This window comes from Myodes glareolus, chromosome 18, assembly GCF_982192425.1.
Source record: "Myodes glareolus chromosome 18, mMyoGla1.1, whole genome shotgun sequence".
In the NCBI taxonomy this organism is placed as follows: Eukaryota; Metazoa; Chordata; class Mammalia; order Rodentia; family Cricetidae; genus Myodes; species Myodes glareolus.
Window position 1 is genome coordinate 62,430,813 of NC_142043.1, and position 27,711 is coordinate 62,458,523.

General features: G+C 48.6%; 3 protein-coding genes and 1 pseudogene across 3 annotated transcripts in view; 3 read left to right on the forward strand and 1 right to left on the reverse strand.

Moving 5' to 3' along the window:
• Tspear (thrombospondin type laminin G domain and EAR repeats) overlaps positions 1 to 27,711 on the forward strand; it is a 158,351-nt gene that overhangs the window by 96,465 nt on the left and 34,175 nt on the right. The window lies entirely within an intron of this gene.
• On the forward strand, positions 2,620 to 8,679 carry LOC148119181 (uncharacterized). Its single transcript, XM_087898305.1, has 3 exons — positions 2,620 to 3,133; positions 8,189 to 8,309; positions 8,379 to 8,679. The coding sequence occupies exons 1-3, from the start codon at positions 2,658 to 2,660 to the stop codon at positions 8,634 to 8,636; spliced, it is 855 nt and encodes a 284-aa protein (XP_087754431.1). The 5' UTR covers positions 2,620 to 2,657; the 3' UTR covers positions 8,637 to 8,679.
• Positions 13,098 to 24,839, forward strand: LOC148119182 (uncharacterized). Its single transcript, XM_087897871.1, has 2 exons — positions 13,098 to 13,752; positions 23,931 to 24,839. Exons 1-2 carry the CDS (start codon positions 13,131 to 13,133, stop codon positions 24,560 to 24,562), a joined length of 1,254 nt encoding a protein of 417 aa, XP_087753997.1. The 5' UTR covers positions 13,098 to 13,130; the 3' UTR covers positions 24,563 to 24,839.
• Positions 15,150 to 15,953, reverse strand: LOC125411353 (small ribosomal subunit protein eS4-like; annotated as a pseudogene).

Consider the following 27,711-nt stretch of genomic DNA (forward strand, 5'->3'; position numbering starts at 1 on the left):
TATCCGGAATAGGCCTCTTGGTTCCGGCTCTTGGTTCCGGTGCTCGGTCTCAGCTGCTGCTCCCGGCTCCTGCTCCAGCGACTAGGCTCCCTTCCTGACGGTTTATGGTGTATGTAAGTTTTACCCCCCCCCCCGCCAAATAAATAACCCCTTAAAACATAACTGGTGTGGGATTGATTCGTTAATACCACACACAGCTACACCACATATACCTACACCACCAACACCTATACCACACACACCATCCACACCCACAGCACACACACCATCCACAACCACACCCACACCACACATCTACACCATCAATACCTATACCACACACACATATGCCACCCACACCTACATCACACACAGCACACACACCTATACTATCCATACCCACAGCAGCACGCCAAACACACCTACACCACCAACACATATACCACACACACCTATACTACTCATTTCCACATCACATACACCAAACACACCTACACCACACACACCTACACCACCAACCATACCCACATCATACACACCTAAACCACACAGACCTAAACCACCCCCCCCACACATGTACAGCACCCTCAGCACTCACACCTACCCCCATCCTACCCATACCCCCACATTAGCAGCATACTTGCTTGGTTGTTGTGAGGAGACCCTGCAGGGATGCGCTGCATCGTGTAGACCTGCCACAGCGCACAAGTGTTCTGTTTCTGTTAGTCCTTCTGCTAACTGTTCTGCTGAAGCTGAGGTGTTACGTCCTCAACTCACTTTGATGTGACTCTCTTTGTCTCTATTGACTTTTGCTCTATATTAGTGGTTTTCAACCTTCAAATGCTGTGACCCTTTCAGGCAGTTCATCATGTTGTGGTGACCCCAACCATAAGATTATTTTCATTGTTGTTTGATAACTGTAATTTTGCTACTGTTATGAATCGTAGTGCAAGCCTCTGATATGCAACCCTGTGAAAAGGTTATTTTATGGAGGGCCAAGACCCACAGGTTGGGAACCCCTGCTCTGGACCTTTGTTTTAAGCTCTTCTGTGAACCCAGACTGCACACACTACTTGACATCTATACACAGCCAGTTCCAGTGAGATAGAAAATGGTTGCTCCAGGACTGGGGGGATGACTCTGTGGGTCAACGCTTGCCGCCTAAGCCTGAGGACCTGAGTTTGAATTCCTAGAACCCATGTCAGAAGCTGAAAATGACAGGGAGAGTGTGCAACCCCAGTGCTAGGGAGGCAGAGACAGGAGCTCATTGGCCAGCCAGACTCATTGAATCAGTGAATGTGATGTGTGATATCCTTCTGTATGTGTGTTGCTTTTATTGCTTGATAAATAAAGCTGTTTCAGTCAATGGTCAAGCAAAATATAGCTAGCTGGAAGTTCAAACAAAGAGACAAGGAGAAAGGAGTGTGGAGTCTGAGGATTCTGGGAAGCAGGATCTTGCCCTTTTGATCTGAAGATTTTTGGTAGAGATCTAAATTCTCTGTAGTGGTTGGCAGTGTTGCTTATTTGATCTTCACCTTGAACCCCAATATCTGTCTCTGGGTTTTTATTATTCATGCTATAACCGTGTCTTAAAAAATAAAGTGGAGAGGAAAGGAAGAAGAAACCACAGGTAGCCTCAAGCCTCCACACACATGCACAACACACACGTGCAAACACATGAACACATACACACGAGGGTACACAAAAGATATTGCCCCTGTGGATTGTTCCTTGCACAACTGGTGGGCTTGTTGGTATGTGTATTGTATCAATAAATCCCCAAAATGCAAGGACACAAGATTGGAGAATGGGTCAAACGTTAACAGCAGTTATTGCTCTTTCAGAGAACCGAGATTCGGTTCCCAAGAAGCAAGTCAGGTGTCTCACATCCACTTGTAATGTCAGCTCTGTAGAGTCCAATACCTTCCACTGGCTTCCACAGGCACCCAAACGTGCTTTGCAGACACTTAAACATGAATAAAAAGAAATCATAAGGAGGTGCTGACTGTGTCATTGTGGGAGGAGGAGGTCTGAGGACCTGGGCACAGGAGAGACTCCCAGTGCTCAGAGGGGACAAAGGACCATGAATGTTATGGGGGCTCTCAGGGACCCACAGAAGTTCACCCTGAAACATGCCCCAACACATCCACCCTCTGGCTCACTTGGACTCCACCAGGCTGCCACAGGCACCAGGCAAGCCTGGAGTTCTCACAGACAGAGGGAGATACCCATAGACATCAAGGCCTACACGACAGCTCAGGAGCACATACCACCATCTTCAAAGCCCACAGTTTGGGCTGTCCCCACTCTTTCTCTGCCCAGGTGGAGAAGCCACCTCAAGAACTAAGATAATCAGAGATAGGACAGGGGCTGCCATTTCCAGATGTCACCTGGCTGCTGACATCCCCACCTCCCATGAAATCTAGCATGTCTGCGGGGTTTCCCCCAGGAGCAATGTCCCCAGACAGCAGTACTTGTTGACAGTCCATCCATAGTGAGGCAACAGCCTGACTCCAAACACTGACCAGGAAAAGGATGCCAGGAACTGAGGCACAACACAAGCAGCCCAGGGGTATAAAGGCGGCCACCAGAGCACCTCACACACACACACTCACACACTCACACACTCAAATACTCACTCACTCACTCACACCTCACCTCCTCCAACCAACCCCACCATGGCCGCCTCCACCATGTCCGTCTGCTCTGATGCTTGCACCAACTCCTCCTGGCAGGTGGATGACTGCCCAGAGAGCTGCTGTGAGCCCAGCTGCTGTCAGACCAGCTGCTGTGCCCCCAGCTGCTGCCAGACCAGCTGCTGTGTCCCCAGCTGCTGCCAGTCCAGCTGCTGTGTCCCCAGCTGCTGCCAGTCCAGCTGCTGTGTCCCCAGCTGCTGTGCCCCAGCCTCCTGCATTACTCTTGTCTGTACCCCAGTGAGCTGTGTGTCCAGCCCCTGCTGCCAGTCTTCCTGCGCACCTTCATGTTGCCAATCCTCCTGCTGTGTGCCCTTCTGCTGCAAGCCTGTCTGCTGTACCCCAATCTGCTCTGGATCCTCCTGCTGCCAGCAGTCTAGCTGCCAGCCCTCATGCTGTCAATCCTCCTGCTGTGTGCCTGTCTGCTGCAAGCCTGTCTGCTGCAAGCCCTGCTCCAGTGTGTCCCTGCTCTGCCGCCCTGTGTGCAGACCTGCCTGCTGTGTGCCCAGCTCCTCCTGCTGTGCCTCCTCCTGCCAGCCCAGCTGCTGCAAGCCCTGCTCCAGCGTGTCCCTGCTCTGCCGCCCTGCCTGTTCCCGCCAGGCCTGCTGTGGCCTCTGCTCTGGCCAGAAGTCCAGCTGCTGCTGACCTGTCTGTCCCATGCTTCAGAGTCCCCCACATGCAAGTCTGATATTCTCAGAGATGAGAGCCCAGTGGTCCTGCTCCCAATAATTGGGTTCAGCCTTAGTCCCACGTCTCCCTGGTCAGTGCCCAGTGATGTAGCCATTACCCAACAGGCTCATGGGGGACCCTTCGTGGCTACTAGAATCTGTCCTAGGTAGAGACAGCAGGCTCTGTCTCCTCTACTCCTGTCCTGGGCCTGGGAGCCGAGCTGAATGGGATCTCCTTCTGTGTGCCCCCCCTTCACTGAGCCCCCCCCCCTGCCCTCCATTACCATCTTCTCCTCCTGTGAACTAAAATAAAACTCAGATTCCCAGAAGAGCTTGTGACATTCTGGTCCTTTAAGCTTCTACATGATTTGCTTTCCAATCTGAATGGTCATTTCTACATCTGTCATCTCTGGGATCCAATTCTGTTTCCAGAGGTTTCTGCCAGTTCTCACTCCTGGTGGCTTGTTTCCTAGTGTGCCTCATCCTTTTTGGCTGAGCTGTGAACTTGTCCTTGACAAAGCCCTAGTGAATAGAGTCCTTGGTTGAAGGTTCTGAAGCAGCAGGGCCCATGATCAGCCATGTTAGATTTGGGTCTTGACCTGAAGACTGCCCAGAACACACGGGTTTGGGGGACAAGAGAGATCTTCATGCAAACATATGAACACACACACACACACACACACACACATATACACAAAAGATATACTTCCTATGTATTGATTTTTGCACAGTCAATGATCATGTTGGGATATTTGTGGTATCTTTAAATGAATAAAAAAACAGAAGGACACGGGGTTGGAGAATTGGGTTAGGGTTGATATCACTTACTGCTCTTTCAGAGGACACAGGCTCAGTTCCCAAGAGCCACATCCACCTGGAACTGCAACTCTGAGGGACCCAGTATCCTCTTCTGAATCCCACAGGCACCCACATGTACTTCACAGACGCATACACAAGAGTAAAAACAAACCTTCACAAGAGCAGGGACGTTACAGTGACTTGCCCATAAACATTTGGCTCTTAAAGAGTCTGGAGCAGGGTGGACTAAGCAGCCTCTTGTTCTCTGCTGTACTGGCCATGTCCTGATGGCTTCTGGGCCATTCTCCGGTGGCTTCTTATCACCCTCGGGTGAGTAGAATAAGTTAAAGTAAATACAAACCAATCAGAATAAGACAGAACAAAGGAGAAAACACAGAGCCAAAGGAAAAACAGTAAAAACACATACAGGAGCAGAACACACATTTTCACACAGAGAAATCCCATAAAAGCACGAAGTTGGAATATGTATATAAATGAATAGACATATATGCACATATATTTATTATATATTTTAATATATTTATTATATCTTATATATTATTTTATATTAAATATATATACAGGTAGAGAGATACACATTTTTGCACATAGTGAAATTTTATAAAAAAACAAAGTTGGAATATATATGAATATACATATAATTATTGTATATTTTATATATTGATTATTATATACGATTTTGTTAGTATATTATATATGTACATATTTTATATTCCAATGTCATGTAAGAATAAATAACACATAAACACATACACATAAAGGTTAATGGTCAGAAAAAACATTATAAAATTTCAAAATTACTTTTCAGTTCGTTTCGTGTTGGCATCTGTTGCCAGGCATGGGGCCTCCCTGAACTGTGCTTTGTAAACCCAGGGAGACTCTGCTGGATAATAGTAAATTTTCCTTTGTGAGTGGTTATCAGTTGGAATTAGAGATGACGTTTTTGTTCACTTCTTTCAGTTGTGGGACCCAGATCTGCCTCGGCCCTGTGCGTGCCTCCACAATCCACAGCATGGGTTGGTGTTTACCGGCCTCCTCTGGTAGCATGCAGGGCACCTTCCAGTACCATGAACACTATTCAGTAGGGGCTGAAGGCTTAGGAAGGCACCAGCTCCACTTCTCAATGTTTAGTGAGATTTATAGGTGTTGTCTTCAGCTGCAGAGTTTACCTTCTTCTCATGGAGAGCCACCATAACCTTGGCAATAGCTTGGGTTGTTTGGAGTTTCTACAGGCCCCTTTGGTCAACACATTGGTTTAATGTAACCTATTCCCACTACTGGAAGTTTAATTTGATGGCAAGAGATGTTTATTTGGGGATTTGTCTCCCTGTTGTTTGTGATTATATTTCTTTCATATGTGTATTATTTAAAGAAGCCTCTACTGCAGTAGGTTTCCAAATGACCCCCAAATGCTCCTTAGTTTTAGTTTTCCTTCTCGGTGCTCTCTCCCTCACCTCCTCTTCTGTTCCCTTCCCTGTTTAATCCTCCCATTCTAGCCCCACCTTGTCCATCCATAACCACATGTTCTATTTCCCCTTCTTTGGAAATTCCTTCCCTCCAATACTTTTCTCCATATTTAACCCCTGGTTGTGTGGATTGTAGGCTGCTTATTGAAGAGTTAGCAGTTTTCTTCCACATCGAAGCAAACACAAACCATACTTGCCATTTTAGATCTGGTTATCACACTCAAGATGATTTCTCTCTCTATCTCCATCAGTTTATCTGTGAATTTTGTGGGTTCATCATTAAACAACTTTGTGACATGTCATTGTGTAAATGCAAAACATTTTCTTTATCCATTCATCCACTGAGAGATGCCTAGGCTGTTTCCATTTGTTGCTAATGCAAATAGAGCAGCCGTGAACATGGATGAGCAAGGGTCTCTGTCGGAGGGTGCAGAGTCCTTTGATAAATGCCCAAGAGGGGTACAGCTGGACTTGAGGTAGATTGATTCCCTTCCCTGAGGAACTGCCACACTGACTTCCATAGTGTCTGCACAAATTTTTACAAACCCTAGCAATATGTAAGTGTCCCCCTTTTCACACATTCTCACCAGGATGAGCTGTCATTTGTTTTATTGATCTTGTCCACTATGGTGAGTGTAAGATGACAATCTTAAAGTAGTTTGGATTTGCATTTCCCTGATGACTGAGGATGCTGAACTTTTCTATAAGTGGTTTTCAGTTGTATGTGTTTTATATTCTAGAACTCTCTGTTTAGATATGTAGCCCTTTTAATTGTGCTGTTTTCTTAAAGCTCATGTTTAAGGTCATTAAGTATTAAAGATATTAGCCCTCTATCAGGTGTGGAGCTGGTAAGAATCTCTTACCAGTCTGTATCCAGTATCTTTGTCTAAATTGCACTCTTGCTGACAGTACGAATCCCATGTGTTTGTGTGTGTGTGTGTTTGTTTGTGTGTATGTTAGCATGTGTGTGTTGGTGTGTTTGTGTATGCTTGTATGTATGTTTGTGTTTGTGTGTATGTGTTTATGTATGTTTGTGTGTGTGTATGTTTGTGTGTGTGTTGGTGTGTATGTATGTGCTGGTGTATATTTGTGTATGGTTGTGTGTGTGTGTCGGGGTTTGTGTGCTTGTGTGTGTGTGTGTGTGTGTGTGTGTGTATGTATGTTCCTTTTTTGTTTTTGGAATTTTTCTATTTAACCTTAAATTCTGAAATGGTTTTGCTCTGTCACTAGATCTTACCCACTGGCCCTGGTCTCCAGGCGTCTGACCAATCCTGGCCATTGCTGCTCTCAGGGTTCCTGTGGAAGTTGTCAAAATCTTTCCCTGGGTTGGGTACCCAGCTTTCTCATTGTAACACCTCTGCCTACAGAGCCATAAAGTGACTTTGTCTCCTCAACTGAAGTCCCTGGGTGTGCAGATTGATGTCTTTCAATAAATCGGTCGAGTTTCATCCTATGTTTGAAGGAAAATCTCTCTGCCTGACTGCATGGAGGGTCAGAGCACAGCACCATTAGATTAGAGCCGCAAAGATTACACGTTCTGCCCTCCACCCTCCACCCCAGACAGTGCCTAATGATAGAGTGAGAAGCTATTTGGAGACTCAGCAAGGATGTGCCCTTGACCCTCAAAACGTGGCTGAGTACAGGGATCACGGGATGAAAAGTGACGAAAATTCAGTGTGACCTCAGAGTTGGAGCAATGCTGGGCATGACCGGTGCATGGGATAGGCTCTGCCAATAAATTGTCCTCACCATGTGTCTGAGTCCCCTGAGTTGGTAGAGGGACTAGGCTGGCTGTATCCATGTGTCAACAGGAGGTCTGAGGACCTGGGTAGAGGAGAAGATGCCAGTGCTCAGAGGGGAAAAATGTTACAGGTGCTGTCAGGGATCCAGAGAAGTTCACCCTGAAACATGCCCCAAGGCATCCACCCTCCAGGCTGTCACAGACACCAGGCGAGCCTTGAGTTCTCACAGACAGAGGGAGATACCCGTAGACATCAAGACCTACAGGACAGCTCAGAAGCACATGCCACCATCTTCAAAGCCCACAGTCTGGGCTGTCCCCACTCCTTCTCTGCCCAGGTGGAGCAGCTGCCTCAAGAACTAAGATATCAGAGATAGGACAGAGGCTGCCACTTGCAGATGTCACCTGGCTGCTGACATCCCCGCCTGCCATATAATCTAACATGTGTGCGGGTTTTCCCCCAGGAGCAGTGTCCCCAGACAGCAGTACTTGTTGACAGTCCCTCCATAGAGAGGCAACAGCCTGACTCCAAACACTGACCAGGAAAAGGATGCCAGGAACTGAGGCACAACACAAGCAGCCAGGGGTATAAAGGCAGCCATTAGAGTACCTCACACACACACTCACTCACACACATACACACACCTCACCTCCTCCAGCCAACAGCGCCATGGCCGCCTCCACCATGTCTGTCTGCTCTGATGCTTGTACCAACTCCTCCTGGCAGGTGGATGACTGCCCAGAGAGCTGCTGTGAGCCCAGCTGCTGTGCCCCAAGCTGCTGTGCCCCCTGCTGCTGCCAGTCCAGCTGCTGTGCCCCCAGCTGCTGCCAGTCCAGCTGCTGTGTCCCCAGCTGCTGCCAGTCCAGTTGCTGTGTCCCCAGCTGCTGCCAATCCAGCTGCTGTGTCCCCAGCTGCTGTGCCCCAGCCTCCTGCATTACTCTTGTCTGTACTCCAGTGAGCTGTGTGTCCAGTCCCTGCTGCCAGTCTTCCTGCTCACCTTCATGCTGCCAGCCTTCATGCTGCCAGCCATCCTGCTGTGTGCCTGTCTGCTGCAAGCCTGTCTGCTGCAAGCCCTGCTCCAGTGTGTCCCTGCTCTGCCGCCCTGTGTGCAGACCTGCCTGCTGTGTGCCCAGCTCCTCCTGCTGTGCCTCCTCCTGCCAGCCCAGCTGCTGCAAGCCCTGCTCCAGCGTGTCCCTGCTCTGCCGCCCTGCCTGTTCCCGCCAGGCCTGCTGTGGCCTCTGCTCTGGCCAGAAGTCCAGCTGCTGCTGACCTGTCTGTCCCATGCTTCAGAGTCCCCCACATGCAAGTCTGATATTCTCAGAGATGAGAGCCCAGTGGTCCTGCTCCCAATAATTGGATTCAGCCTTAGTCCCACGTCTCCCTGGTCAGTGCCCAGTGATGTAGCCATTACCCAACAGGCTCATGGAGGACCCTTCGTGGCTACTAGAATCTGTTCTAGGTAGAGACAGCAGGCTCTGTCTCCTCTACTCCTGTCCTGGGCCTGGGAGCCGAGCTGAATGGGATCTCCTTCTGTGCGCCCCCCTTCCACTCAGCCCCCCCCCCACTGCCCTCCATTATCATCTTCTCCTCCTGTGAACTAAAATAAAACTCAGATTCCCTGAAGAGCCTGTGACGTTCTGGTCCTTTAAGCTTCTACATGATTTGCTTTCCAATCTGAATGGTCATTTCTACATCTGTCATCTCTGGGATCCAATTCTGTTTCCAGAGGTTTCTGCCAGAAGTTTCTCACTCCTGGTGTCTTATTTCCTTGTGTGCCTCTTCTTTTTTGGTTGAGCTGTGAACATGTTCCTGACAGAGCCCAAGTGGATAGAGGCCTTGGTTGAGGGTCCTGAGGCCCCAGGGGGCTATGATCACACATGTTAGATTTGGGGCTTGACCTGAGGATTGCCCAGAACACAGGAGTTTGGGGGACTAGAGAGTTCTTTATGCAAATATGTGAACACATACATACATGTACACAAAAGATATACCTCCTGTGTATTTGATTTTTGCACAGTCAACGATCATGTTGGGATATTCATTTTATCTATAAATAAATAAAAATTGCAAGGACACAGGGATGGAGAATTGGGTCAGCCACTGACAGCACTCACTGCTCTCTCAGAGATGGAACTCCCGCTCTGAGGGACCCAGTATCCTCTTCTGAATCCCACAGAAACCCACCCGTGCTCCAGAGACGCATTCACAAGAATAAAAACAAACCTTCTCCAGAGCAAGGATGTTACAGTGACTTTCCCAGAAATGTTTGCCTTTTAAAGAGTCTGGAGCAAGGTGGACTAAGCAGCCTCTTGTTTTCTGCTGTACTCGCCATGTCCTGACGGCTTCTGGGCCACTGACTTCCCCTGTGACCTCTATCACCCTCAGGTGTGTAGAATGAGTTAAAGTAAATACAAACCAATCAGAATAGGACAGAACAAAGCAGAAAAAACACAGGCAGGTATACAGAACACACATTTTTTCACATAGAGAAATCCCATAAAATAGAAAGTTGGAATAAATATGAATATACATAAATTTATTGTATTTTTATATATTGATTATTATATACTATTTTGTTAGTATATTATATATATACATATTTTATATTCCAATGTCATGTAAGAATAAATAATAAACACATACACATCAAGGCTAACGGTCAGACAAAGCATTATAAAATTTCAAAATTACTTTTCAGTTCGTTTCGTGTTGGCATCTGCTGCCAGGCATGGGGCCTCCCTGAACTGTGCTTTGTAAACCCAGGGAGACTCTGCTGGATAATAGTAAATTTTCCTTTGTGAGTGGTTATCAGTTGGAATTAGGGATGGCGTTTTTGTTCACTTCTTTCAGTTGTGGGACCCAGATCTGCCTCAGCCCTGTGCATGCATCCACAATCCACAGCATGGGTTGGTGTTTACCGGCCTCCTCTGGTAGCATGCAGGGCACCTTCCAGTTCCATGAACACTATTCAGTAGGGGCTGAAGGCTTAGGAAGGCACCAGCTCCACTTCTCAATGTTTAGTGAGATTTATAGGTGTTGTCTTCAGCTGCAGAGTTTACCTTCTTCTCATGGAGAGCCGCCATAACCTTGGCAATAGCTTGGGTTGTTTGGGGTTTCTACAGGCCCCTTTGGTCAACACATTGGTTTAATGTAACCTATTCCCACTACTGGAAGTTTAATTTGATGGCAAGAGATGTTTATTTGGGGATTTGTCTCCCTGTTGTTTGTGATTATATTTCTTTCATATGTGTATTATTTAAAGAAGCCTCTACTGCAGTAGGTTTCCAAATGACCCCCAAATGCTCCTTAGCTTTAGTTTTCCTTCTCGGTGCTCTCTCCCTCACCTCCTCTTCTGTTCCCTTTCCTGTTTAATCCTCCCATTCTAGCCCCACCTTGTCCATCCATAACCACATGTTCTATTTCCCCTTCTTTGGAAATTCCTTCCCTCCAATACTTTTCTCCATACTTAACCCCTGGTTGTGTGGATTGTAGGCTGCTTATTGAAGAGTTAGCAGTTTTCTTCCACATCGAAGCAAACACAAACCATACTTGCCATTTTAGATCTGGTTATCACACTCAAGATGATTTCTCTCTCTATCTCCATCAGTTTATCTGTGGATTTTGTGGGTTCATCTTTTTTAAACAACTTTGTAGCATTCTATTATGTAAATATACAACATATTCTTTATCCATTCGTCTACTGAGAGACAACTAGGCTATTTCCATTTGTGGCTGATGCAAATGGAGCAGCCATGAACACGGATGAGCAACGTCTCTGTAGTAGGGTACAGAGTCCTTTGATAAATAAATGCCCAAGAGGGGTACAGCTGGACTTGAGGTATATTGATTCCTTGCCCTGAGGAACTGCCACACTGACTTCCATAGTGTCTGCACAAATTTTTTGTATAATCTAGCAATAAATAAGTATCCCCCTTTCCACATGTTCTCACCACATGAGCTGTCGTGTGTTTTATTGATCTTGACCTCTATGGTTGGTGTAAGGTGATATCATAATGTAGTTTGGATTTGCATTTCCCTGATGACTGAGAATGCTGAACTTTTCTTTAAGTGATTTTCAGTCGTATGTGTTTTATCTTCTAGAATTCTCTGTTTAGAACCATATCTCATTTTTAATTGTGTTGTTTTATTGATGCCCTCCCCCCTTTTGTTTTTTGCAAGACAGGGTTTCCCTGCAGTTTCAGAGAATGTCCTGGAATATAGTTCTTGTAGATGAGGCTGGCCTCTAACACAAAGAAGTTCACCTGCCTTTGCCTCCTGAGTGCTGGGATTATGGTGTGCACCACCACTACCTAGATTGATGCCCAATGCCCATTTTTAAAGACCATTATATGTTTTTGACACAAGTCCTCTATCAGATGTGCGACTGGAAAATATCTTTCCCTATTCTACACATTATCACTCTGTGCAAATGACACTCCTGCTGATACCAGGAGTCCCTTGATTTTCTTTATTGGGATGTCTCTATTTTCCCTTAGATACTGAAATGGTTTTGCTGTCCGTGTAATTCTCCCACACTGTCTCTGGCCTCCACGAGTCTGACCAATCCTGGTCATTGCTGCTCTCAGGGTTTCTGGGAAAGTTTTCGAAATCTTCCCCTGGGTTGGACACACTGTTTTCTCAGTGTAATACCTCCTCTGGCTGCAGATCTATCACGTGACCCTGTCTTGTCAGCTGAGCTCCCTGGGTGTACAGACTGATGTCTTTCAAAAAAAAATCTGGCAAGTATCAGCTTCTGTTTGAAATGAAATCACTCCATCTTACTGCTTGGAGGCCTTACCACAGGATCTCATTCGGCCATTAGATTCCAAGCCCTGATGCCCATCCACCCCAACCAGTGCCTGATATTATGAGTGGGAAGCCATTTGGAGACTCTGACGCCCAGACTTTCCCCAAGGATGTTCCCTTGACCCTTAGAAATGTGGCGGACTACAAAGTCCATGAAACTATAAGTGACAAGAACTCAGGGTTTCCTCAAACATGGAGCAATGCTGAGCATGACAGGTGCATGGGACAGCGTCTACTAAATAAATTGTGCTCACAGTGCATCTGAATCCCCTGAGTTGTGTTGAAGGGGGGAGCTGGTTGTTTCCATGAGGCAACAGAAGGTCTAAAGACTTGGGTAGAGGAGAAGCTGCCAGTGCTCAGAGGAGACAAAGGACCATGAATGTTATGGGCACTCTCAGGGATCCACAGAAGTTCACCCTGAAACATGCCCCAAGGCATCCACCCTCCGGCTCGCTTGGACTCCACCAGGCTGCCACAGGCACCAGGCGAGCCTTGAGTTCTCACACAAAGGGAGGCACCCGTAGAAATCAAGACCTACAGTATAGCTCAGGAGCACATGCCACCATCTTCAAAGCCCACAGTCTGGGCTGTGCCCACTCCTTCTCTGCCCAGGTGGAGAAGCCGCCTCAAGAACTAAGACTTCAGAGATAGGACGGGGCTGCCAGTTAAAGATTGGAACCTGGCTGCTGCTATCCCCACCTTCCATGAGACCTGGGCATCGCTACAGGGTTTCCCCCAGGAAAAATATCCCCAGACAGCAGTACTTGTTGACAGTCCCTCCATAGTGAGGCAACAGCCTGACTCCAAACACAGACCAGGAAAAGGATACCAGGAACTGAGGCACAACACAAGCAGCCCAGGGGTATAAAGGTGGCCACCAGAGCACCTCACACACACACACACACACACTCACACACTCACTCACTCACACCTCACCCTCCTCCATCCAACCCCACCATGGCCGCCTCCACCATGTCTGTCTGCTCTGATGCTTGTACCAACTCCTCCTGGCAGGTGGATGACTGCCCAGAGAGCTGCTGTGAGCCCAGCTGCTGTGTCCCCAGCTGCTGCCAGCCCAGCTGTTGTGTCCCCAGCTGCTGTGTCCCTAGCTGCTGCCAGCCCAGCTGTTGTGTCCCCAGCTGCTGTGCCCCCAGCTGCTGCCAGCCCAGCTGTTGTGTCCCCAGCTGCTGTGCCCCCAGCTGCTGCCAATCCAGCTGCTGTGTCCCCAGCTGCTGTGCCCCAACCTCTTGCATTACTCTTGTCTGTACTCCAGTGAGCTGCGTGTCCAGCCCCTGCTGCCAGTCTTCCTGCTCACCTTCATGCTGCCAGCCCTCATGCTGTCAATCCTCCTGCTGTGTGCCTGTCTGCTGCAAGCCTCTCTGCTGCACACCCATCTGCTCTGGATGCTCCTCCTGCTGCCAGCAGTCTAGCTGCCAGCCCTCATGCTGCCAGCCATCCTGCTGTGTGCCTGTCTGCTGCAAGCCTGTCTGCTGCAAGCCCTGCTCCAGCGTGTCCCTGCTCTGCCGCCCTGTCTGTTCCAGCCAGGCCTGCTGTGGCCACTCCTCAGGCCAGAAGTCCAGCTGCTGCTGACCTGTCTGTCCCATACTTCAGAGTCCCCCACGTGCCTATCTGCTATTCTCAGAGATGAGAGCCCAGTGGTCCTGCTCCCCACAAGCGGGCTCAGCCTCACACCCACGTCTCCTTGTGTTTCCCATATTGATTTTCCCCCACTCTTTTTCATCTGCCCAATTGCTGGCTACCATCCTATGACCAGCTGATGACCTGTGAGTCCTACAAACCTTCTAAATTTTCCCCAGAGCATCTGGTCACCCATGGGAACAGACTTTGTGTGAATGGATGTTCTCTCTGAGACCCCGGCCTCAAGCTACATCCACTGTTGGCCTTCCACTGACTATGTGGGTGTCCTGTTTCTGTTTTCCTGGCTCTTTTGATGTAGCCATTACCCAACAGGCTCAAGGGGACCCTTTGTGGCTACTAGACACCTGTCCTAGGTAGAGACAGCAGGCTCTGCCTCCATTTTCAATATCCTATGCCTCGGAGCTGAGCTGAAGTGGGGTTTCTTCATCTGTAACCTCCCTCCTCCACCAAGCTCCCTTCCCCTTCCCTGCTGCCATGCACTGCCGTCTTCTCCTTTGTGAACTAAAATAAAACTGAGATTCCTGGAAGCGCTTGTATGGTGGTCCAGTCCTTTAGGCTTCTACATGTATTCACTTTCCAGTCCGACTGGTCATTTCCACCTCTGCCATCTCTGGGATCCAATTCTGTTTCCAGAAGTTTCTGCTGGTTCCAGTTTGTGGTGGTATATTTCCTTGTGTGCCTCACCCCTTTTGGCTGAGACGTGGTCTTGTCTCTGACAGAGCACTGATGGAGGCCTTGGATGAAGGTGCTGGAAGCACCGGGGGCCATAATCACCCATGTTAGATTTGGAGCTTGTTCCTGTTGACCACACAAATCACACAGTTTGGGGGGAATAGAGATTTTCAGTGGGCTGAGGCACTGAGGGGAAGGCCTGCCAACTTCAGTTTGATTCCCAGATCCAGCAAGGTAACAAGAGAGAACTGACTTCAGCAAGTTGCCTTCTGACATCCACAGGTACACACACACCACACACACAGACACCACACATAACATGCATATACAAAACATGCATACATGCACGCACACTCACAAAACACAACACACTCATACACACCCATACAACACACATATACACACAACATACATATGCAATACACACATACTTGACACAGGCACACACACACACTCATAAACACACAGACATTCATACAATACATACATACATGCATGCACACACACAATACACACACTCACACATGCTTACTCATGCACACACATACATTCACATACACACTCACACCCACCCCCACACACTCACACTTACAAAAATAAATCCAATTTTTTCCATTATGCTGTTTAATCTAGCATGTTGCCTAGAAAGACTTGTAGCAAGATTACAAACACTTCTCCAGCATGTCTGCTAGAGACCTTTTCATCCACTGCTCTGTTTGGCTGCTATCCTATGTCTCTCTCGCTTCAGCAATGGTCAGGCTCGGGGAAGAGAAATCCAGGGTTTGTTGTCCTTGCCAATAACAAAAATATCGGAAAGTTGAGTGGCAAAACTGTTGCCATTGGCATCTTTCAGACAAATAAACCACATCAAAAGAGCCAGGATGTCTCTCTCTGTTGGCGATCACACCAGATCTTCCCAAGGTAGCACCTCCAGTCACCATACACAAGTTCTTGGTGTCAAACTTGATGTACTTGGTTATTTTGCCTGTCTCCAAATTGATCTGAATGGTGCCATTCTCCTTGATGAGGAGATCAGAGTATGAATAGCAAGGACATGGTCTGTCACCAGACCTGGGATTGCTTTTGTGCCCACAGAGAATTTCTCACTTTTCATAACTTGTACTTGGCCTCCTCAAGTGTAATATGATGAACAGCAAAGCGACCCTTGGTGTCATAGATCAGATGGACGTTCTCTCCAGTCTTGTGATGATGATGTCCATGAACCCAGCAGGGTGGGTTCTATCGGTCCTGACTTTGCCAGTGATCTCAATCAAAAGCTGCACACAAATCTTTATTTCACCTCTACTCAGGGCACACCGTTCCTTAGGAAAATGATCAGAGACAGACATTTCTTAAGCTTGGATGGATGATGAGCAAGCATGCCTGCCAACTTATCCAATGCTTTGGAGTAGCTACATGTTTCAGCTATTTTTTGGGACCATGAGTCATGGCTGCACTGGGAATGGAAAGAGACTCCCCTTCTTCCGGTGAATGAAGAAATTAGGGTCGGAGGCATCAAATTATTTTTTAAGACAAGTTTGTCAGCAGGATGGAAATTGGTGGTTTGGCAGGTGGACGGCTCTTTTCTAGCGCTCAGTGCTCCGGCAGCTGCTGCTCCCCCGGGCAACTATGGTGCATTTGATGGTCCCTACCTGAAGGGACAGCTCCTAGCAGCCTTTCAATGAACATGGGCCTGGTCATTTCCTTCCAAATTCAAAGGCTTGCAGGTAGGCAAGAGGGGCAGGAAACAGGTGCCACCTGGGTCCTTTCTGTGCCCAGTGCCCAGTCTGTTCATAGGGCTGGGGAGGGCAGTTCTCTTGTCCTTGATACCATGGCTCAACCTCTCTGTAAGTCCGCTACTGATGGTGGCCAGCCTGGCCTTGGAAGATGGCCACTTCCTCCTTGAAGAGTTCTGGAAATAAAGTTTGTTTCCCCATTGCGGGGCACTGTAATCAGGCAAGAAGGCCCTTCGGTCATTAGAGTCCCAACAGGCGTGGTGTGTAGAGTACTGGGCCCTCATTTCTAGATAGGTTCAGCAGAATGAATGATTGATGATTTTATTAATGGGTGTTTTTTTTTCAGATGAATGTCATTATAGTTGAATAACAACGATGATTTTTCATGTCATTGGTCATAGTTAAAGTCTATGTAGAAATTATGACAGAATCTATTTATTTTCTAAGTCTATTGATTTCGTTAGAGAGGCCCTGCGCTCATGCAGCATCCTGTAAACCGTCGCCTGCTCTGTCTGTGTGGGGCGTGGTCACTTTAGCAGGCTTTGCTCTGTCTGGGCTGTGAGTTCATATTTATGTTTTAGCTGTTGACACCGAGGATGAGTTTGCGGAGATCCTGAGAGAAACAGGCTGGCTTGGCTGGCTTGCCTTCTGTGATGCTCTGCCGTGTTCACCTGGGTACCTAACATGCTCTAACAGTACTGTCTGATAGGTACAGCTCACATGGGCAACCCCCACTGTGCCAGGCTGAAATTGGAAACATAACAGAATTAATTTAATAACTAGGCTTTCCGTTAGAGCTGTTTGGATGTGGCTGAAGGGTGTCCCCAGAATCTGTCTTGGAATCCTGGTCCCTGGTGGGGTGACATTGAGAGGTGGGGTGTGATGAAGGTCAGAACTAACTAACTAACTCCTTTTTACCTCAGGGGTCCCCTCCCACCATGTGATCTCCTTCCAGACTGCCATCCACCATGGTATGACACACTTAGTGGGGGACCATGACACAGAACTGGGGCCGAGGTGCTGGGCTTCCTGTCTCCAGAGCCATGAACATATATACATCTCTTCATTAGCACCTGGCCTTGGGTATTTCATGATAGGAACAGAAAGCATGCTGACACATTGTATCTAAGATGCAGCGCTTCAGTGGTCCTAACTGGCTGTGTTTCAAATGCTCCATAGTTGTATGCGGCAAGTTACGGTCACATTGGCAGTGCTAGTAGCGGGGGACAATTAACACCACACTGTGTGATTGATTTGAACGTCACACTTATATCCAGTGTCACTGCTAACTGAGACTTAGGTCATTTTCTGTGCCACTGTGCCTCACTGGCCCCACCCTGGACTCTGGCAGACTACTGAGTCCTCGTGCTGGCTTTGCCTCTGCCGGTTTAGCCCCCCAGGCAGAGAGACAAACAACAGCCACTGGGGCCTTAGGTCATAAACACAGATTCTTTCCAGTGCCGGAAGGTTGGGGGCCAGAAGTCAGCTCAGGGGCAGTCAGCCACTTGGGTGTGTTCTGGGTTCTGGCTGAATCCCACTCCTGGCCACAGGCATGGAAGGGGGCTGCAGTGTGAGCGGAGTCACCGACCCCGTCACGAGGCTCCACCTTGCTGACTTGATCACCCCATCACTCCCACACTCTAGGTTAGGGGGAGGGGCACCAACAGCTTGGACTCAGCTCATGACTGCTGAGCACAGGACTCCTCTGGCTGCTAATTTGAAAACCTCTCTAGCCCCTGTCCAGAGTGGACACTCAGACTAGCTTTTACGTCCGTGTTTTCTTATAGGAATATATTGTATATTGAGCATCCTTTTCTACCTTCTCCCTCCTTATTTTCTCCCTCTTCTCCCTCCAATTAATCCTCTTTGTCCCCGTAGACCTGTGGTTCTCACCCTCCCTAATGTGTGTGACCCTTTAATACAGCTCCTCATGTTGTGGTGACTCCAACCATAAAAGTATTTTCGCTGCTGTTTTGTTTTATATTTTGTTTTATAACTGTAATTTTGCTACTGTTATGAGTTGCAATGTAAATGTCTGTGTTTCCCAAGGGTCTTAGACGACCCCTGTGAAAGGGTGGTTCAACCCCTAAGGGGTCATGACCCACAGGTTGAGAACCACTACCATAGACCATTTGATTTCTCTTTGCATTTAAGCCACACGTTCATGATTTTCTTTAACCACATAAAACCTAGGAACTGAAAAGGGATAAAATCTACAGTATTTGTCTTTCTGAGCATCGACTGGGTTCACTTAATATGATTGTTCCCAGTGACAGCCCGTTTCCTTAAAAGCCACGTGACTGTGCTCTTTGTGTCTGGATAAAGTTCAGCTGTGCACACTCTCACCCTCTCGCTCTCCGGGCCTGCTGATGGACGTCTAGGCTACAGAGAACAATCTAGAACACTCTGCTGTGCAGATGCTTCTGTGACCTGTGGACCTGGAGTCCTCCAGAGACCAGTGCTCTCATCCACTCATCCCTTCCATTGGCACACAGCAGCTATGCACTCAGATAAGGGTCCCCAAGTCTTTTTCTCTTCTAAAAGAATATTTTTTTTATTTTTTAATATTTATTTATTATGTATACAATATTCTGTCTGTGTGTATGTCTGCAGGCCAGAAGAGGGCACCAGACCTCATTACAGATGGTTGTGAGCCACCATGTGGTTGTTGGGAATTGAACTCAGGACCTTTGGAAGAGCAGGCAATGCTCTTAACCACTGAGCCATTTCTCCAGCCCCCCTAAAAGAATATTTTTAAATTGTAAATTAATATATATAAATATATATACACACACACACGAGTATAGTCCATAATGGAGTGTGGATCCTCTGAAGATGGAGTTACAGGGCAGTATAAGCCCCTGATGGGAGTGCTGGGGACTGAACTCGGGCCTCTAGAAGAGCAGCCAGTGAGTGCTCTTAAACTCTTGCGCCATCTCTCCAGCCCTGCAGCCATTATTTCTTGCCTTAGTTACTTTTCTATTGCCCTGACAAAACCTCATGACCAAGACGATTTATAAAGTAAGCATTTCATTCAGGAACTCCTAGTTCCAGACTGTTAAGTCCATGACTACCCTGGAGGGGAGCGTGGCAGCAGACAGGCAGACGTGGTACTGGGGCAATAACTGAGAACTTGTATCACGGCCCAGAAGCATGAGACAGAGAGAGCTAACTGGGAATCTCAGTGCCCACCCCAGGGCACACCTCTTCCTCCAAGACCACACCTCCTCATCCTTCCCCAACAGCGGACCATCTGGGGGTCAAGCATTCAAATATGAGTCTATAGACGCTGTTCTCATTCATCCACCTCATCTCTTGGTGACTATTTTTGTCCTGGCTGTGCTTTCTCTCTCTCTCTCTCTGTCTCTCGTGACTGAAGTGGCATGCTCGGTCTCAGGCTTCAGTTCTGTTTATTTTCTTTTTTCCTTCTGTGTCTGGAGGAACTGGCTCTGTTTGTCCCTATCATTGTATGGAAGCTCTGTGGTGCTAATTTGTTCTTCCCTGCCTCCAAGGGAAACTTTAAACCCAGCCGCTTGGGGTTGCATTTCCTTGCATACTTCCTGTCTCCTGTTGTGGAACGCAGGGGAATCCTGGTTTATCTTACTGGGCAGCCAGGGAGAGGCGGCTTTGTACAAGGTTCTCCTTATCTGTCTCGATATAAGTTAATCTAGGTGAGGTGACAGTGGTTGGATATTGAATGAGTTACTTTTCTCCTCGTGGTAACAACTTAAGGATTTATTCCGGCTTCTCATTGAAGAGCGAGCGCTTCAGTCCATCATGGTGGATAAAGCACAGGTGGTGCTCACAGCAGCGGGCGGTCATGCGGCACAGGCTCCTCAGGCCTCCTCCCCAAGGCGTCCAGAGCTCAGGACCAAAGCAGAGTCCATCTAGAACCCTCAAGCCTCACCTCTGCCACCCTACACCTGCCGGCTGGAACCTGTATCCAGTTCCACCACCTCCCCAAAATGGCACTGCCACCCGCTGGGCATCAAATGTCCAAACATGGGAGCCTAGGAAGGACATTTCAGTCAGTGACATTCCATCTCTGGTCCCTGTTGGCTCACTGTCATCCCTCAGAGCAAAACATATGGAGTACCAATTCAAAACTCTCCGTGGCCCCTTAACAGTCTCCACACTTAAAAGTCCTTGAAACGCAAGGCAGTCATTTAACTCTGAGCCCCTGTAAAAATCAAACCCTGCTCACATACGCCAACATGGAAATATTCCCAATCTAAACAGGAGGATTGGCAACAAAGACCACACCAGAGCAAAGCAGAACCCAGTAGGGCTCACGCCTTCAGTCCCAGTCCAGAATCTCAGGTTCATGGTGTCCTTGTTGGGGCCCCCCTGAGTAGCCTTGCCCACAGCCCACTGTCTGCAGCACATCTCTTTCTTTGAAAAGCCCCACGTCATGCCTGCAGTTTTCCTCAACAGATTTTTGGCTACCTGGCATCTCCAGCATGCTGGGGTCCCCATTACAATGTTTAAGGACTTCTCTAGGTCCCCACTGCTATTTTGGCTTCACCTTTGCAGCTTCCTGCATGGTCCATACAAACTCACAGAGGGACTCTGGCCTTCCACACAGTGCCTGGCTTCAGAGACTGACTGGAACCCTGGCACATGCTCCATGACATCGCGACACTTATACTCTGCATGCATAATATAACAGCGCTACATGGATGGTGACAGCAGGTGGTGTTCTCAGCTTAAGAGCCAGCCTGGCCCTCTCATCCCAAAGCCAAAGCAGCCTTTAGTACCTGTGTCAGGGGAATCTAGATGGTCTTGTTGGAGCGGGTTTCCCCAGAGTGGACACATTCTCACCTGTGTCAGGGGAGTCTGGACAGTCTTGTTGGAGGGGGTTTCCCCAGAGTGAACACATTCTCACTCTCACTTCTATTGCCCCAGTTCGTCGTGTGGAGTTTTTCCTTCCTTGCACTGATTTCTTCAGCAGTTGTCACTTGCTTCGGTTGGCATCTGCTATATGGACAGCCGCTTTGTTGGAGACTTCGAATTCTCTGCTACACCTTTTCCCACTGAACTGTATATTTTCCACATCGCCCTGCTCCGCCTTCTGTTCAGAACGCTCACTGTAAACCTGGAGAAAGATGGCGAGTATCAACCATGCCACAGGCCTGAGGCTAGGCTATCTTTAAAATCCTCTCCTCATTAGTTTTTTAACTTAGTCCCATTCAATATTCCGAGACATGGGCAGAATGTAGCCAGCTTCCTTGGCAGGCGGTAATCCTGAACAACCTCAAGCCCAGGTCCCAGGAGAGTTCTGTTCTTTGAAATCTCAAGAGTCAGGTCTTTACTGTCTGTGCTGGCCTCTGATCAAGTGAATCACCCTCAGAATTGCCCACTAAGCTCAGTTCACAAGAGTCCAGGACTTTTCCAGCCCCAGACTCTCCCACGTTTCTCCCATGAACTAGTCCAAAGGCCTGAGCACACAGATGCGCCCCAGTCTGGTTTTCTGTAGGATTCTTTCCTCGCCATGGTGAAGAATTACCCAGTGAAAGGAGGTTGGACCTATCTGGGCTCACGGCTCGAGAGGGTACACTAAGTCCTGGTGGGAAGGTGTGGCAGGAGGAGTATATGACTGGGCATTTCACATCTTAGGGATCAAGGGGCAGAAACTCAAGCTAAGAGAGTCAGTCTGTGTCCCCCAAGCCACTCTCTTGCCCCCACCATGACTTTCCACCACCATCTAGGCCCTGTTTAAAAGACATAGTGAGCCTCATGGAGGCATGTCACACTCATGGAGACATGTCACACTCATGGAGACATGTCACACTCATGGAGACAGGTCACACTCATGGAGACAGGTCACACTCATGGAGACAGGTCACACTCATGGAGACATGTCACACTCATGGAGACAGGTCACACTCATGGAGACAGGTCACACTCATGGAGACAGGTCACACTCATGGAGACATGTCACACTCATGGAGACATGTCACACTCATGGAGCCATGTCACACTCATGGAGACATTTCACACTCATGAAGACATGTCACACTCATGGAGACAGGTCACACTCATGGAGACATATCACACTCACTCATGGAGACATGTCACACTCATGGAGACATGTCACACTCATGGAGACATGTTACACTTGCTCATGGAGACATGTCACACTCATGGAGACATGTCACACTCATGGAGACATGTCACACTCAAACCACTCAGACAGGAAGCGCTGAGAACTACCTGTCGTCACGTAGGTAGGGACGTTTTCTGAGCTCTGAATCTGCCGTTCACGTCTGTGCACTGTGATTTCCTACCCTCGGGTCACCGCACCAAGCTTCCACAAATGCTGCTACTGGCTCCCTGGGACTTCTGTCCCCTTGCTCACACTCCTTGGGCTCTGCTAGGTGTCTCTCACAGTGAGCTGAGTCTGTGGTGTCCCCTGTGGGTGACCACAGAGCACTGTGACTGACAGTTATGGAGCACAGAATGTGTAGAAAAACCACTTGGGTTTGGGTGGAACTTCAGTCAAAACCCAAATGACCTAAGCCAAACAAAAGCTATGGAAGCCCTACACCCCTGGGGCATCGTGTCCTGAGTTTGCTCAGGGAGCAAGCGTGTGCTCTGGTTTAGAGCTCTGTGCACACCTTTGGCACTGTCTCAGAGTCTCATGGGTGTTTTACGCTGGTGGCCTCAGCTTCCCTCTGTCCTCACCATGTCCCACCAGTTACCTCAGTGATGGCATGTGGGGGGGACCACTGGGTGCTCAGAATCTCTCTTCACCTGGCGCCCTGTGAACAAGGGCAGAGCAGTTCTGTGGCTAGTGGAGGGGTCTCACCCACAGACACTGAGCATGCTCGCTATCATCACAATTCTTGGTTTGTCACTTTACTGGACAGCATGGGAGGTTCTGGTGATAGTGGCCCTGCTCACCTCTTCCTCACGCCAGCTGAGGACTCTAAGGAGGCTTCCATTCTGTGAGACTCAACTGTGTGAGTCTGAACATTGTCTCTCTGCCCATGGCGCTAATCTGCACCTGACAAGAGAGGGCAAGAGGGCACTGGGTTGCAGGAGAGGTATGCCTGAGATGGGCATCTGGGAATCAGGGCCAGCTCTCCCCAGCTCACCTCCCTGGTACAGGTCATCCCCCGTACCATGAACTCCATGTTACTTTAGTCCATGCCTGCTTTCTGCAGCCTGTATGTTCACCCAGAACAAGTGACCCTGGACTCCAGGAGGACATTGACGTTCAGCTAGGTCAGACTCGGTGTGGTCTCCAAATGCCTAGGAGTCCAGGCTGGGCTTCAGTGACCATTTTCGTCTCCGAGAGGCCCTTGGCTGACTGCCTACACCTGATCCATCCTTGGTCCATGGAAACTTCATTGGATGTCCTCACTGCCTGCTCCAAAGCAGAATGCCTGCCTCTTTTTTCCCAGTCACAGGCCAGCCAGGTCACCCCCACTGAGGTCAGAGGCTAGGGACACAGAATGTATCCTCAGAGCCAAGAGTCTTCTCCAAAATACTGACAGGTGGCCACCAGGTAGAGAATGCAGACAGCCCCGGGACACCGTGTCCCAGGTGACCCCCAGGCACAGGCCCAAGCAGAGTGACCAGCACCGCAGCTTGTGTCTCTGCTCCACAGAGCACCCTCCAGACTGAACAACAAGGAAGAGGAAGGGTGCAGAGCCTCCTGCAGCAAAACACACCTGGGGGATAAAAGCCCAGAGCCGAGAGCACCTCACACACACCACTCACACACACTCACTCAACACACTCATACACTCCCAGCTCCCAGCCAACCCCACCATGGCCGCCTCCACCATGTCTGTCTGTTCTGACGCTTGCACCAACTCCTCCTGGCAGGTGGATGACTGCCCAGAGAGCTGCTGTGAGCCCAGCTGCTGTGCCCCCAGCTGCTGCCAGCCCAGCTGCTGTGCCCCCAGCTGCTGCCAGCCCAGCTGCTGTGCCCCCAGCTGCTGTGCCCCCAGCTGCTGCCAGCCCAGCTGCTGTGCCCCCAGCTGCTGTGCCCCCAGCTGCTGTGCCCCAGCCTCCTGCCTGACCCTCATCTGCACCCCAGTGAGCTGTGGGTCCAGCCCCTGCTGCCAATCTGCCTGCAGCAGCTGCTGCACACCCTCATGCTGCCAGCCCTCATGCTGTGTGCCTGTCTGCTGCACACCTGTCTGCTGCAAGCCGGTCTGCTGTGTCTCCATCTGCTCTGACTGCCAGCCAGCTTGTTGCACCTGCTCCCCCTGCCAGCCGTCCTGCTGTGTGCCTGTCTGCTGCAAACCTGTCTGCTGTGAGCCTGTCTGCTGTGAGTCGGTCTGCTGCGGGGCTTCCTCCTCATGCTGCTGACTGTCTACCTGAGAACTGGATTACCATCTGTCTTTCCTGACCCCATGGTTCTACTAGGCCTTCTGAGCCCACCCATCCTGGGTCCACCCACCCTCACCCTTCCTCCACCAGCCCACCCAGGTCTGGAGTCTGAGTGTCCGCCAGCTGCTCTCCTGACTCAGATTCTGGACATGCTGGCTGCCCCACCTCACCCACCCCCAATCTGGCTGACTTGATCCCGCTATCAGCTGTGTTATTCTTAGCCTCTGAGCACCAATAAAACCTCTTTTGTACCATTCCATCTCTGTGGTAACTGTCATACAGAAAACTGGCTCTGAAGCCTGTATCTGTCTCTGGGGCCTGCACCTGGCACTGGGGCCTTCACCCCACTCCTGGGCCTGTACCTACCCCTGGGCTATGCACCTGGCTCTGGGCTTTGTACCGTGTTCTGTGAGGCCTACACCTGTGCCCTTCCTCTCTCTCTGTATCAGCAGCTGTGGGGTATGGGAGTCATCAAACATGATCTGGAGTTCCTGTCTTTTGCTGCTGGCCACTTCCAGATCTTGTGGGCAGCAGAAAGCCTGCACACTGGTCACCACTCTGAGCAGCACTTAGGCTCTGAGTAAGCCCCCAGCCTGCTGCCAATGCCCACCATTGTTGTGTGGTGAAGATCAGGGGACTCTGGCCTCCAGCTCAGCACCCAGAGGGTCCACTGTAGGGAAGTCTGGGCATCCTGTCTTCCTGCTCACCCACGTCCTTGGGGAGGCTGAGCAAGCACCAGAATGCCTCAGGCTGCCCAGTTACAGATAGAGGATGAGGTATGCTGTACAATGGGATGGGGATGGCCGTAAGCCTGGAGTGACCACAGCACCCTAGAATGGTGAGGGGAGGTGCCCACAGGAGACAGAAGGACATGCTGTCCAAATGAGGGCAAATGTGGCCTCACCTTTGCTGAGGGACTTGGAGAATTGTCTCCTGGAGTTACAAGGGCAGAGCAAAGGGGATGAACTGGTCAGGGAGATGAAGGCAGAGTCTCTACAGGGATTCCTGAGTCCACTTAGCAACAGGGGCAGTGGAAGCCACTTCATCATGGACACATTACCTTGGTGTCATGTGACAAGCAGTTCAGCCTTCCATGGAGGCCTTTGCTGAGGTACAGGTGCCACCATGTTTTGCTGCCTGGGGGACCAGCCTCCAGTGGCGCAGGGCTCAGAGAGAATCCACAGGGCCTGTGTACTAAAACTTTTTATCTGAAGAGGCAAGGGAAAAGACACTCACACACTCTCTTGATAGTTTCTTCAGACCTTTTCTTTATTCTTTATTCTTCTTTTGTATTCTGATTCTGAATTCTGTCTCTTTATTTTTATTCTACAGCTTATATACCCCCAACAAAAATCTTTCAGGCAATATATAGAATATATGTAATATAGAAATTACAATGTGGTCACATCTATTTTCCAAGTGAATAATTATAATGAATACATATAAAATGTGGTTTTCATCCTCCTTATACTATTACAACAAAGTTATCCCAATAACCTGCTTACATTTATATCTAAGTAACTTGTTATAGATGAACACAGTGTGCAAGCAAGGTATTTTTCTCAGCCATTTCTTTTGCTGTCAGGGTGTATTTTGCGGTTACAAAGAAAGAATCAATCACTTACCTTGAAAGGTAATCTTACAAGGAATCTTAAAGGAATCACAAATCTAAACTTTTATACATGTAAAAAAAACAGTCAGCTCTACTTTAAATCTTAGGGTGTACACCCACTCGTCAATTATTTTTTATTTCAGGAGATTGAGGGCAAAAACGGGTACGGAGTTAATCATCATCTTTGATCACCAACCAATCCTAGCAAGGAGAGTGTGTCAGCTAGTATTGGTGTATCTTTGACCCTAATCTAAAGAATCTTTAACTTATCTATGTGTCCTTGTGAACTTTAGATTGTCTTCTAGGGTTTATCATCTCAAAGCTATCATCCAGACATGTAATCTAATCTGAAGTTATTCTGAGGCTTTGATTCAGCTGTGATGCACATCAAAACCTGTGAATCCATTCTTCAACATTAAGATTAAAAAGGATTCAAGCCAGCCTGGCTCTGAGGGACTCAATTGTTTTCCTTAATCATTGACTTCAACTGCGATCTATGTGGCTCCGTAGGTGAAACTCATAGGCCCTAACTGTGTGACATTTCTTTGTATTTTTATTTTTAATCATCAAAACTCTATTTAAACTCACGTTACTATTATTGATTAGACAGTGCAGCTTTAAAAATCCTCTTCATAATAATACACAGGTAAAAATGCCCAGTAGAACAGGGTGTTTCCATGAGATAAACACACTACATTACAGGCAGTGGGGATCTCCCCACACCCATTCACACCATGCCAGATACCAGAGAAAGATGGCAGCGGCAAACATGTAAAGGCACAGCAGATGCAAAAGACGTTCTGGAGTCTGTGGTCTTGGGGCCTTGCCTATCCGAGGTTCACCCATCAGGGTTTCGCCTCCTGGTAAGCTGACACCTGAACTTCAATTGCCACCTGCTCTCCTCTGACATGGCCACTGGCCATTGGCATACAAGACACTGAACATGGAAATGCCATTCACGGCTGGGAGAGCTCTGTGCCTGTCACCTCAAAACCCTGCCCTCCTGGGCCCAGTCCTGAGCAGCAGGTGCAATTTATGTGGGAATGGTGCCTGGGAACAGAGTGGATGTCCTTCTGAGGAAGCTTTAGTGTCATCTTGACACAGCCTAGAATCATCTGAGGAGAGAGTCTCCAATGAGGGATTACACAGAGCATGCCTATGAACACATCTGTGGGAGATAATCTTGTTTATTGACGTAGAAGGGGGCTATTCCCTGGACAGGTGGCTCTGGTTATTTAAGAGAGCTAGCTACCCAATCAACAAGAGGGAAATCATGCCCGGGACTGGAAACCAAGTCAAATACCCAGGGCTAATGAAGTCCAAGCCAGCATAATTCTTAAATACACTCCAAATGTTTATCCTTATATCCACAGATAAGTCTAGTTCTCATCCCTCATCAAGAAAACTTTTTTGCAACAGGCAGAGACAATAACAGAAAACTGGTAAAGATGCAGAGTCGTGCAGCCCAGTCCCTGCTGATGCATCTGCAACACACTCCTCCATCTAAGGCTCAGGG

Excerpts from the sequence above, each read along its gene's own strand:
- LOC148119181 (XM_087898305.1), top strand. The coding sequence starts at position 2,658 with ATGGCCGCCTCCACCATGTCCGTCTGCTCTGATGCTTGCACCAACTCC. Across the intron at positions 3,134-8,188 it reads TGCAAGCCCTGCTCCAGTGT|CTGCTGCCAGTCCAGCTGCT; the intron begins GTCCCTGCTCTG and ends CTGTGCCCCCAG. Across the intron at positions 8,310-8,378 it reads CAGCCTCCTGCATTACTCTT|CCTTCATGCTGCCAGCCATC; the intron begins GTCTGTACTCCA and ends TCATGCTGCCAG.
- LOC148119182 (XM_087897871.1), top strand. The coding sequence starts at position 13,131 with ATGGCCGCCTCCACCATGTCTGTCTGCTCTGATGCTTGTACCAACTCC. Across the intron at positions 13,753-23,930 it reads CTCCTCAGGCCAGAAGTCCA|CCCAGAGCCGAGAGCACCTC; the intron begins GCTGCTGCTGAC and ends GGGGGATAAAAG.